General features: G+C 35.9%; 3 protein-coding genes across 3 annotated transcripts; 1 reads left to right on the forward strand and 2 right to left on the reverse strand.

Annotated features, from left to right (window-relative positions):
• Positions 1-1605: 1605 nt before the first annotated feature.
• On the forward strand, positions 1606-3054 carry LOC103958454 (pectinesterase/pectinesterase inhibitor PPE8B-like). The gene is made up of 2 exons (XM_009370717.2): positions 1606-2044; positions 2357-3054. The coding sequence occupies exons 1-2, from the start codon at positions 1606-1608 to the stop codon at positions 3052-3054; spliced, it is 1137 nt and encodes a 378-aa protein (XP_009368992.2).
• A 2176-nt stretch (positions 3055-5230) lies between these two features.
• Positions 5231-8536, reverse strand: LOC103958376 (ATPase GET3B). Its single transcript, XM_018650150.2, is given in 11 exon segments — positions 5231-5608; positions 5905-6039; positions 6225-6323; positions 6401-6475; positions 7181-7246; positions 7329-7397; positions 7473-7547; positions 7816-7926; positions 8117-8179; positions 8305-8481; positions 8483-8536. Coding segments are annotated over 11 exon segments (1062 nt in total). The 3' UTR covers positions 5231-5470.
• A 2156-nt stretch (positions 8537-10692) lies between these two features.
• LOC103958375 (mitochondrial protein import protein ZIM17) lies at positions 10693-13038 on the reverse strand. The gene is given in 3 exon segments (XM_009370621.3): positions 10693-10888; positions 10891-11301; positions 12816-13038. Coding segments are annotated over 3 exon segments (579 nt in total). The 5' UTR covers positions 12895-13038; the 3' UTR covers positions 10693-10799.
• Positions 13039-13825: the final 787 nt, after the last annotated feature.

The following is a 13825-nucleotide window of genomic DNA, read 5'->3' on the forward strand; positions in this document are numbered from 1 at the left end:
ACAAATCTGTACGAAAAATGGTACACTGCACATCCTGTTATAAACTATAAATCACAATCTACAATGCATGAATCTCTTTAATATTTTTTACATAAAGGTGTCTAGCAACTACATTTTATCTGCATATATATATGTTCACATACAAGGGGGCCTTCTTCAGTGCATATATCATTTCTTTGCATCAACCCTATTTTCTCATCATTTGCATTTTCTGGTATGCATTCTACCATGAGTCCATTCATGAAGTCGTCCTACCATTTTATCATCGTTTCCACGATCTGCTTCTGTTCCCTATCCATTAACCCGGGTGCTAATAATGTCGATTCCCAGTTGATAGATGTTCCTTTGCCCGTGTTCAAAAATTCATTGGAGAAAACCATGGAAGCTGTGCAAAATGTAGCCTCAGCCATGTCACATATGCATGTTGCTGAGGATGCTAAAAATTCTACTAATATGATCATTTCATATTGTGAGGGTTTGCTTGCTGAAACTGCTGAAGTATTGAATTGGTCCCTTTCCACAATTCATGATCTGAAAGGTTTCGTGTACATAATGTCACATTTCATTTGTCTATTTTAATTTCTATTTGGTTTTTTTATTTTCTTTAGTATAAGACCATCTCCAACCCTTGCTTAAAACCTAAATTTTTAGCCCAGAAAATTTAGGTTTAGCCTAGAAACAGTTTTTTTGCTCCAACCTTTTTGACCTAAATTTTTTAGCCCGAGAATATTAAAGAATAAATTTAGGCTATTTTTTTTTCTTTTAAAGTAATTTAAAAATATATATATTATGTACACTATCATAATTTAATTTTATGAACATTTTAATCTAAAAATATTTAAATTCCGATAAATATTGAAAAATCACTAATTTGGGTGAATTTTGAGTTAAATAATTTTTTTAATTATTTTAGCCGTTGGATTTAAATTTGGGCCGTTAGATCTTTTTTTTTTTACCATTAGATTTGATTATATTCGATTTCAGACATTAGATTCAATAAATCATGGGAGACATACCCAAGTGGGTGGGGTCCCGCTGGTGGTGCCCACACCATTTTCTGGGCTAAATCCTAGGAGGAATTTAGCTTTTGTTTGACTTTTAGCTTTTAACCCACACATTTAGCATGGGTTGTATTGGATTTTTTTTTTGTTTTGGGAGGGGAGGGGGGGGAGGGAATAAAACCTAAAAAACTGCATTTAGCCCAAAGATGGGTTTGGTCTAAGGTGATACATTTAAACTTTAGTCTTCTTCCCAACAATAGGCGGTTGGTCAAGAAATCACAGAGAGGAGACATGGAACATGGGGAAAACCGCTCCCTATGCATAAACTTTTTTTTTTCATAAGAGAGGATAATTCAAACAGATGATATTTTTCAACATTGGAGAAAGATATAATACTAAAACAAAAACTAGCTAGTGGGTGACAATAGACATATTAATTATTTAGATTTTTGTCATTGATTTATTTGTTTGCATAAGTGCCATGTGTGAATGTCACACATGTGTAAACTAATTAACCTAGCTAGCCTCATAATGTTGTATATATGGCGCAGGTGATGTGGTTTCCCATATGAGAACGTGGCTGAATACTTCTCATACCAGAGAAATGACATGCATGGAAGCTTTTAAGAATGGTATCGACTCAAAGGTTTCAGAGAGCCTCAAACATGTGACCAGACTAATCGATGAGGTCATCGGCATGATCCAAGTGCAGCAACACCATTACCAAAATGTCGATCAGCCTTTACTACTATCCGGTGGGACGAACTTCGAAGACGCAAAATTTTCCAAGACGCCAAATGTAACAGTTTCCCAGGATGGGAGTGGGAATTTTAATCGAATAATGGATGCCATTGCGGCTGCACCAAGTCATAGCCAGCAGCGGTTTGTGATATTTATCAAGAAAGGAATTTACAAAGAATATGTGAAAATTGATCCCACCAAGACTAATCTGGTCTTGATTGGAGAGGGCATGGACGTTACTACCATATCTGGCAACAGATGCAATGCTAGTGGTTGGCAAACAGTTGATTCAGCCACATTTGGTAAGACATCAAAACTTTGACTAGGATATTCTCAGTTCAAGAAAACAGGATTTTTTTTGCGATCTACGTCATAACAGAACATTATAAACGGAAAATGATAATCAAGCACAATTTTTCTCCTTCTCATATATTCCTATTTGTTTTTTGCCATCGAATTGAATACTTAAACAGGATTACACAAGGGGAAAAAATTGTGTTTGGTTGTCATTTCTCATATATAAATAAAGTTATGCATGGAAGATTTTCATGTGCTTATTTATCCTAATCAACTTCTTTGATTTTTGTTGTGAATCAATCAATTTCCTTATATAGCTGTACGTGCTGAAGGATTCATAGCAATGTACGTAGGGTTTGAGAACACTGCGGGGCCAAATAAGTATCAGGCAGTTTCACTTTCATCCTACGGCGACCAATCAGTTTTCTACAGGTGCAAGATGAGTGGATATCAAGACACATTGATGGTGCCGGCCGGCCGCCAGTTCTACCGAGAATGCACGATCAGTGGCACCATCGACTTCATCTTCGGCTACAGCACTGCCGTTTTCCAAAACTGTAAAATTCTTGCTAGGAAAAACCTTGAAGGTGCACAAAACACACTCACTGCGCACGGTCGATTTGCTGCAGATCCTTCAGGGTTCTCATTTCAATTTTGCGACGTTGAGCCGGACACCGATCTAGGGGGTAATGTTGCTTCTTCGCCCACGTACTTAGGTCGACCATGGGGAAAATATTCACGCACTATATTCATGCAGTCATATATGAGTAATGTAATAGTGCCCCAGGGTTGGCTGGATTGGCATGGATTTGGTGGGCTTGGCACTTTGTATTATGCTGAGTACATGAACAAAAGGACGGGTGCCTCGACTGTAGGTCGGGTCAAGTGGCCCGGCTATCATGTAATTGCCAAGGCATCCGAGGCCGAATTGTTTACCGTGACCAAGTTTATTGATGGTGACTCATGGCTGCCATCCACCGGTGTCCCATACGCACCAGGATTGGATCAAGTTTGATCACAGTTTGGAAGTCAACATGATAGAAGATTTATTACCTCTTTTTAAAGTAATCTTTATTTGTTTGCTCAAACTATAGATATTTTATTAAATTTATATTATAAGGTTTATATCAGCCGCTAAAATATTGAAAAGTCAAATTAGCTCTATATGAATTCATTTATGATTATCGTTGTGTCAAGAAGCAAACAAAGACAACGTGTACAGCTCCACTACACGTTCTAGGAGTAATGGAACACTAAAAACCCACGTTGTTGTGCTAATCTTGTAATGCCAAACAACAATCCTTCTAAAATTACAGTAACCTTTCTCACAGAATCCCCTAATGCAGTATTGAAACCCCATTTATTTCTGTAGAGCTCGAAACCAACGGGAAAGAAATCCCATTTAAGGATTTTAAATGCTTTATGATTCTTCTTTATTTCAAAGGAACCGTTTCAAGTGCAATAGGAAATAACTATGGTTTTTATTTCTTTGAAAGGAAACGTTTCAAATTCAACAGGAAATAAATCTATAAGAAAAAAGGTTATAAAGGAATATTGCCACCTCTTTATATATATATATATATATATATATATATATATATATATAGACACACACACACACACACACACTCATATAAGAGATTCTTCTTCATATTTAGTGGAACCCTAGCTATATCTCACTCATCCTCCACATATTCTGGTAAACCCTAAAGCCATGAGTCCGTTCATGAAATTGTCGTCCTACTATCTCATGTTTTTCATCTTTTATTTTACTTGTCTATCCGTTGACACACTTGCTGAGAAAACCAATCACTTTATCAAAGTTCCTTTGCCCGTATTCAAAAAGCAATTGGAGAAGACGAGGCTAGCTGCGCAGAGTGTGGCCTCGACCTTGTCACATATGCATGTTGGTGTAGATGATCGAAATTCGACCAATCGGATCATTGTGGTTTGTGAGGAAATGCTTAATTCAGCCGCTGGAGTCTCTGGTTGGGTACTTTCTACATTTCCTCATATTAAAGGTTCATATCCATAACCTCTAACTTTAGTTTAATAATTGGTCACTTAGTTTTTATTTTCTTTCATATAACAAGAGAGGGATCTGAAATTTGGTCATCGCTAGTTGGTATATTTTTAAAGATAATTACAAGGATAATATTACACTCTATTTATTTGCAGTACGAAAAACAAGAATTCAAACTCGGTGAAGTTGTAATTGGTCTACTAGATTAAGGGTCCAAATTAATACATATTTACTTGGGAGGGGGATTAGGTGGTCTTTCTTTTAGGGATCGTTATTGGCATTCTACAATTCTTATTTTGCACTTTAAGCTTTTTATATTTGTTGTACACGCTGCTACGAAATCCGAAGGCTACGTGACATGTTAGATGACGTGTAGTTCGTTAACAACTAAAACTAATTAAGAAAATCTTAATTAATTAGCTTCATAACATGGATATTGTGTCAATGGCGCAGATAATGTCTTTTCTGAAATGAAGTCATGGCTAAGTCTTTCATCCCCAAGGATGTGCGCGTACCAATTTGAACATGGTATCGACTCAAATGTTGCAAAGAGTGTCTACCGTGTGACCAAATTAATGGATGACCTTCTTGATATGATCCAATGACAGCAACATCATTAACAAAAATGTTGCGTCCAAGTGAAAGTTTTTCTACACATGATAGTGCTGTTTTATAGGTTGGGAGTAAGAATGTGGTGAGACACTGGTTGGCAAGTGAAATTCTCCCTAGAATTGTGGCTCAATTTTTCTCTATGTTTTTTGGCTCAAATTATTGTTTTTTTCACATAAAGTGGCAGTAATGGAAAATAGAGGATGACAACGTATTTTCGTATTGAGACATCGTTTTTTGTCACTTTGAGTGTGTTTTGGTGATGAATTTTCAAACGTTAAGCGATACCTAGGCATAATAAGAGAGAAATAGATAACAAGAAAATTAAACATAAGGAATTAAAAATTAATGTTGCAAATGCATCACATGGGTTTTACATATCAAGGGATTTGTAAAAAAAGTCATTTGCAAATTCTGCTCTCATGCCTTTATAAAGCTCGTAGATGCATTTCTAGTCACTCCTATCTAACTTTTTATAATCCTTTTCTTCATTACTTTGTCTAAATATTTTAAAATGTGAAAGTTCCTCGTATTACAGAACTGAATATCAGAAGGTTCCTCGAACCACACTAAATCGCATCCAACTGATAAAGCAAACTTTAGCCAAATGGGATGCCACACCATTACAAAGACGACGAACATAACAGCAACTTATGTCCCCAAACGAAAGCATTCAAACGAATCAACCCGTTTTTCGGATTTTTGGAGATACCGAATGCTATCGAATAAATGAATGGTTAAACAAAAATGGTTATTTCTTTTATCATTAACGATACTCCTGTTCTGTCCAAAATGTAGTTCATTTCCAAATTATGTCTCCCAGAAATCTAAGGGCAGGAACGCCTCTGATCTCCACATCAACTAGTGGAGCCTGGATCACTGTCAAGCCGGATAGCTCTGTATCGCTCCGGATCATATCAAGAGCACGCATTTGATCCTGAGGTTTACGGAAGATAAACTAATTAGAATTCACTGCTTCCAGACTCAACCAAACATATATAACAAACGAAAGGAACAGACAAAATCAAACTAAGGCGTGGATACACATTAAAATCCAATGAAAATTTTTCATACGCACACTCACATGAGATGAAAGTGCATCAGACTGAAACGCAAGTTTTCTTGCATGGTTTGGACAGAACTTCACCATTTTACGTGACAAAAAGCACACTTTTGCTAAATGAGAAGTTAAAATATTTCCTACCCAAAAAGTAAAAGGAGTCGTTAACACACCTTTCTTTTAATTGAACAGAATTTGCAGTCCGAGGCAGACGGGGGAAGAATCTGATTAACTATAAGTCGAGTCACAGGAACACTTTCCTTCTTCAGAGAGGCATGCAATCTAGATGACTCACTAACGGCCATCACCTGGAGAACAAGAAAAAATTGCAAACATCAATTGGAAGCTAATTTTCATCCATCTTTTATACAAAGATTAGATTCTACATTGTAGAATATGAATCCTGTAAGGAAATATCTATCAAAGTATACTCAAGACACACCAAATTACAGCAGAAAGAAAAGTATATTGACATACTTTCCAAAGATCTTACCGTCGGTATTGTTACTATGACAAACTCTGTTGACTCAGTGTTACGAAAAAGTTCACGGACTTTAACCATCCTCTCCCTTAGTTTCTCTAATTTGTCAGCCTGCATTGAAGTTTACATATATTAGCATACATGTATACATCGCAGAGTATAAAAGCAGCTCATGACATCAGGTTTACCGCGCCCAATTGGGGTTGCTCTTGCCCAAAAACAGATTTGATCGCTGAGGTGGCTGACGATATCTTTTGTTTAAGCTGTACAACAGACATGTAAAGGTAACATAAAATGTCAAACATTTGCAAATCAAGAGAACAAGCTTAGTAGCAAAAGTGTCTGGATTTGAATTTTATACAGGTAAGAATGCTAACATTCATATGAGACTAGCCATGAATTTTTTTGTCTTTCAAGTTACAGATAAATGCGCTAAAAATCAAGTGATCCAAGGATTTTTCTTCTAAGAATGTTCAAAAGATGTGGCTTACTTGTCTGGGAAGCAGCAAACCTTATAAAAAAGCTGAGAGAAGATAATGGACCTCTTAAATTGTATTCATTTAATGGTAAAACAGAAAAATATGTTGACACCAAGATACTGGTGTCAAAAATGATTTCACAGAAACAAATTCTCTACATACTGAGCATCAACACCGAGCTCTACCTCAGTCATCAGAGCTTTTATCCATAAGTTACAACGGGTATTTAGTATTTACACCTTAAAACATCTATGAAAATATTTAAAAAGGAAAAACAACAATAAATGCACATACAGTTTTTAACCAACAATACTTCTCAAGAAGCTCATCAACTAACATAATCAAATTATAGTGTTTGCAAGTTGCAACTAGAATCAAGTAGTTAAATCTCGAGTCATAAGGTGCATTTAATTCCAAAACAGGATAGACACCCATGCACAGTGCGCACACACACATCCATAGTTATTCATTCTAAGTTGACATCATTACCTTCAATATTTTACCAATTGATGCATCCAAAAAGTCTGGCAAGGACAAAAGCCGCAATGTGTGACCCTGTTAACAATATCACGTCATAATGAGCTAATTTTCCTTATAAAGAAACATTGAAGACGAAAACAGCATGTATATTTCTCACCGTGGGTGCAGTATCAAAAACTATACGAGTAAACATGCTATATTCTGGGGATTCAAGAAATTGTATCACCTGGAAAGAGGATTAAACATTAATAGAAGAGAAATAAAAGATGGTGTGCATGTCAGCAAGCCAAAATATACATACCTTGGAAATTGCAATAGCTTCATCCAAACCAGGAGGAGGCGTGTCTAGTAATTCTCCCAGTTTTAATTCTCCTAACTTCAACCAGAAAAAGAAATACATATGGTGAAAGAGAAGCAAGAATCATCATAAAGCATAAATCAATCCATATTGGTATAGTAGCTCCGATGTGAAATCCCTATACTAGTTTGATCATAACAGTGAGCATACACGTGTGCCTGCACAAGTGTTCAACCTATCACTTAGGCCTTAAGGTGTAAGGACATCTATAGTCTACACCACATAAAACAGGATCAACCGATGATAAAACAATCTAAAGTTGCAATATCTCCAAATAGAGCTTTACCTGTTCCGCAAGCATCCCAAGGCCCATACCATCCATGAAATCTTTGACTCCTGTTCCACCATTTTTCTGACTTACATTACGGAATTCTTCCCTTGCCTTCTCAGGGTTTATCTGTGGCATAGCTATTAGTTTAGCTACATATACCATATATAAGAGTACTAAGACCACAAAACTATCTTAAGGAAAAAAAAAAAAAACAAGTACATTATCATTATAATGATGATCTCATCAAACAATAGCAGAAACAGAATTACGTGAAGAAAATTAGCAAAAACTTAAATGGAAAGCTAACTCCACATACCTCAAGAGCAAAAAGCGGAGCTTCAGGCCCATCAACTGGTACAAGTGTTCCTCCAGCCAAATCCTACGACAAGAAAACATGTATCATTATAATATACGTGCACACGCATGCATACACATTACAACCAGTTAAGTTCTACTTTACATGAAATGCAACTACTTTAAAACATTAATGAGATCATAATAAACCTGAGCAAAGGAATCACTCAAGGAATGTGCTGGATCAGTGGAAACCACAAGAGTGGGATGCCCATTGTTAGCAAATTTTACAGCAAGTGATGCAGCACAACTTGTCTTCCCTACACCGCCCTTCCCGCCTAACATGTAATACTTTCTCTGAGTCCCAGCAACCATGTCATCAAACCCAGGCAACAGCTTCTGCTGGAGTGGCCACTGATCTCACTGACCAAAATTTAGGCATAGTATAAGTGAAAAAGATTCATTCTGACAAGCTCAACTTTGCAATGACAAAAAACCCATGATAACATCATAGAACAAATAAAAATTCTAGCAAGGGAACACAATTCCATGACAGAAATAACAGTCAATGTATGGAGGTAACTTTCCTTACAACAATTAAATCTGTAGTAAAATCATCAAAACTTGCTTATTTTAGAGAAAACAAGAGAGCGTAGGAAAAGAGTCTCTTTTTTATATCGTATCTAAGCAACAACATAGGGCTTGGTTGAGAGAAGAAATTATCTGTTCGGTTTCATTCATAACAAAGTTAAGGATTCCAAATTCTTTCTCTTTCAGAGGTTTTCAGGAAACAAACCAAAAATTTAGACTTAAAAGAAACCAAATATGAATCCAGATAAACCAGTATATTAGGTGCAGTCCAAGAAATTTTAATCTCACTATTATTTTCACCCGCATGGGAAGTGGATGGCTTCAAAGAAACTGAAAGAAGTTTCCCAAAAAGGGCAAGATCAGCAAAACTTCCACCAAAAGGGGGAAAAACCTGATTTCCAGGCTGCTTCCTAATACATATTTTGCAAGAGTACACATTTTCCTTGTATCATTCACAGTTCTTATACATTTGATAGTGGATTCATTCCAACTTATTGGTTATTGAAAAGCAAGTTCTAAGACACGATCTTCTACACTCCTTTAAATTTAGAGCCAAACATACTAACAGACACCGGTATGCATACATACCAAAGTCGAATTTTTTATTTTTTTTATTTTTTTGAGCAAAAAAGTTGAAATTCTTTATACAGAAACACTCACCCCCCGACCTCCATCCATACCAATATGGTTCCTTCAATGAGCTATTTTTACCACAGCAAATATTACTACAAAAATCAAACCAAAGCATCCAAATTCCGTACCCCATATCTCCTTAATTTCCCATTCAACACTAATTTCCACTCCAATTCCTATGTAATCCAATCCACTTTCTTCTCCACCAAGCTACACAAGTTGCTTAAAAATATTAAGCAACAAAACAAACCCAATTTGACACCGCTCCGAACCACACGACTATTCAACCCATCAAAACCACCAATTCAAACACAACCAATCCAAACATTCAAACCAACAAATTAACAAAAACGAAAAAAGTTTCGATTTTTTCCCAAACGAGATAATCAGACACATAAAATAATCAGATTGGTATTTGAAAATTGAACAAAGAAACTACCTTGCAAATGGAAGAATTTTCTGGGGGGTTTTGTGGCGGTGGAAAGTGAGCTGAAACCGAGGCTTTTGGGGAGAGAGAGAGGCCTAAGGATTTTGGGAGCATGAGAGAGCAAACCCACCATTGTTATGGAGTTTCTGGCGGTTAAGTTGTGTAGAATAGGTGTGAAAGTGGAGGGAATACATGTGCCACTCGCCATGGTTTTTCTGGTTGGAGAGTGGGAGTTTCAGGGTTACATCGGTCGGCTGGTATTTAAATATGCTCGGATTGTACCCGATGGAGCTCAAGGACTTGACCCGCATGGATGTAGTTTTTTATTTTTTAAACGATATTTTAAATTACTCTAATTAGATGCGGATTCGATTCGCACCAATCACCTCCTAACTTTTAAAAGTTTAACCCACTAATGCTATCGTTTATCAACAAACAAAAAAAAAAAAAAAAAAAAACTCTAATCTACTAAAAGATCGGAAGGGGATTTAACTCGTTGAGCACGATGTAATTAACTAATCTAACCTACATCTGATATAGATACTTAGTACTACAATCTAGTATTATTTTTCTTCACTTATAAGTGAAAGATTTGAACAATATTATTACTAACCCATTATCAAGAGTATATAGTCTAGTAAGTTATTTATAGCTCAAGTTTTTAAAAGTGTTTGTCTTTTTCGTAGAATTGCCGATTGTCCTGTACTTTTATCTATCCCTTAATATCCCTTACGCCAAAATTTCATTTGTTTCTCTTACCATTATTTTAATTAAATTTCAAATAAGATTTGTTTTCTGGACTTTTCAAATCAAAGTTAAAATTTTTGAGTATTCATTAAATTAAAGTTTTTTTTTTAAATCAAAATCATTAAATTAAAGTTGATTGCATTATATCTCTTTCTTTTTTTTTTTTTTTTTTTTATTTATTTTTTTTTATACAAGCGATATACTATATTAAATTAATATCTGTAATGCTACATAAGGGTTGACGCCGAACACGGACGCACATTTGTCTTAAGAAAACTCTAATCTACATGCCATGAAGCCTCTGAAACTATTCCAATTGCTTAACTTCAACCCCTTCCCCAGGTTTCTTTCCGGCTATATCTTCAAGAGTCAGATTCAGCGTATCAGCGGAACCTTCTTCACCTCTTCCCCGCGGGCAGCCAGAAATTGCTCAATGCTGGATGGTTGTCCGAAATACCCGAGATGATCAGCAATCAGGTGGAGATTGTTACACCCGCCGCAGCGAGCTACCACCACACCTTTCTCGTATGATTCTCTGCTGCACGTCTTCATAGATCTTGTTTCACAGACTTTGCAAGTAAAAAGCATGGCAAGGTCATGCCTTGGGGATATTTTCTGGGTGGAAGCATCGGCAAATTTGGCATCGGAACTGTTGATAGCATTTGCGTCAATCTTAGGCTTCAAACGGCTATCTTCAAGATTCACCAAACCCTCATTAGCCGGATTTGTTGGATTTGTTTGCGTCTGAATCTCTCTTTTAGCGAATCCGTATCTTCTGAGTACGGAACTTGCAGAAGGAACAAAATGATCTGCCACCAACAATTTGTAAAAACAAAAACAAGAAGAGTTAAACGAAATAGTATACAGTTTAAGCATGGAAATATTTATCTTGAAAAGACATCCATGGAGAACTTATACATGACTGGCTGAACCAAATCATACAGGGTGAAACAAACGGAGAACTTCAATGAAAATCGAGCAACAAAAGGAATTTCAATTTTTTTTAGTTCTCACAAAACTAAGTCTTTTGTGTCTAATTGATGGTTGTCACATACTGTGGATGTCCATTTCAGAGTTTTGAGTGCGTACAAACAAGTAACACCGGTCTGTCCCTAACACCATCAATAAAAGAGTAAACAATAACTAAATTTTTTTGAGTTTCCCTATACGATTGAAAGAATCAATGACTTCTTCATCGGAATGCTAACAAAATGATTATTTTCTTATACCCATCGAAGAAGTCATTGATTGAGGAGTTGACAAATGATCCATGGGAACTTCTTCGGATTCTTTTCCATCATCGGATTTCTTTTTCTTTTCTCGATTTGCAATCTTCCACAAAAGAAACACGCCATTAGCATTAATGTAAAGCTATGAGGTCAAAAAACAAAACTAGTGCTAGAATCAGCATCCAAAGTGTTTCTCACTTTTACGAGAACAGAAATTCTAAATTCATAACGGCAATGTCTACATTTAGAAGCTGAAATCATATTTGCGGCAATAAATTCAAGTCTTGTAAATATCATAACCCTCCAACACGCACACACAACCCTGCTATAACAATACGAAGTTCTAGGTATGTCTTGCATTCTGCAATGCATGTATGAGTTAAACCTCAAGTTCAAGGTTCGGGGTTTCTACACAACTGTTAGTAAACTCCAAGTTACAGACATACAGACATAATGTAGGTTATGTGGGATTTTGTTCTTGCGAGGCTTGAGAACCTCCGTTTCTGTACAGGGTTTTGTTTCTCTTGGAATCTCAAGTACAGAGAGCAACAATGAATTCTACCACACATCTCCTTTCTGTGCGCGGGTTTTTATTAGCTCAATGTATTACAATCACATGAACAAGATTTGACCTTCGATATTCAATTAAGTCCTATTAACTTGTTTAAAAGGATCTCCTTTAGACAATTCTTAGAACTCTATTTCCCAAAATTGTCACACCAGTTTTTGAAGTGTTCAATGTTAGCGATACTAATACGCATTTATCTGAGAAAATTATTCTCCTAATCATGCATTAAAAACAAGTTAACAAATACCCATCAGCACAAAGTAGAGAACGAGTAAACCCTAAACCTAACAAAACTCAGTGTTCACAATTAATCCCCTTTAACATAATCTCCATATACATCAGTAACCCAAATTGTAATACGATCAATTTCCTTCACACAAACGAAAGACACCACAAATTTTTAATTGCAATGGTAGTAAAATTTCATATTTTTTTTACGAAAAAAGGCAAAAACACGAAAATCGACTACGAAAAGCGAAGAATTTATGAGCAAGATATGTTGGGTTTTTGAGTGGGCGGGCCTAACCTTTGAAGAGATGGGCGTTAGGCTGCTGATTGCGGAGGAGGAGTGAGCCTAAGCGTCTCTGCAACATTCGAGCCGCCATAGTTGAGTTCTTGCTTGGATTGCTTGAGCTTGGCGGTTCCGTAAACCGTATTATGTAGAGGCGGTAACAGCAGACGCAGAGTGCCCTCCAAGTTTTAAATGCCTTGGATTATAATTCTATTAATTGGCCCAAAAGAAAGGAAAAAACACTTATCTGGTACAAATTTATTGTTTTATATAACTCTTATTTGTGCAACTTTCTAGGTCTTAAACTCGATTCTTGTCAAAAACAAATTTAAATCGACATTATTACTAATTTATTGTAAGGCTAACCCATCCTCCTATTCCTTAATATAGATAATATCGCTTGTTTAAAAAAAAATATTAACTTGTAGTTGTGGGGATCAAAGAAAATAAGCTTATTCAAACCCTATAAGGATATTAGTGATATAAAAAAATAATCTCAGAAGGAAATCAGTTGATGTCTTTGTCACAGAAGTCTACTATTTACAGCAGCGGAGAATATTATTTCAGCCTCTCCCTAAAATGAATTTAGAGGAAGTATTATATTGACTATGATTTGTTGATCTAAATCACCATTTGAGTATAGTAAGGACAACGCCCATATTTCTGCATGTAGACAATATTTTAATCCTTTGAATAAAAGAGAGTCAAACTCGATTACTCAACACGCATTTTATTTAATTAAAAATGAAAAATATCGGATTACTCGTTACTAATTTAAAAATAGTCAAATCTAATAGGTAAGTGACCACAAATTGATGGCCATATTTCAGTTGGCCGGTGACAAGGTTGTTCAAAGGGAATGATTAGTAGTCTGGACGGAAAGCTACATCCATATCCACTCAATTGATAGATAGGGATGAGCGATGCATTAATTTTAGAGAGTTTTAATAAAAAGTTTACGATATTGTTTACTTTAACGAAAAATTATATTTTTACACTAAAAAGTCAATCATGATACTATTTAT

The sequence above is a fragment of a genome, unplaced genomic scaffold (genome assembly GCF_019419815.1).
Source record: "Pyrus x bretschneideri cultivar Hongxiangsu unplaced genomic scaffold, Pyrus_bretschneideri_v1 Contig32, whole genome shotgun sequence".
NCBI lineage: Eukaryota > Viridiplantae > Streptophyta > Magnoliopsida > Rosales > Rosaceae > Pyrus > Pyrus x bretschneideri.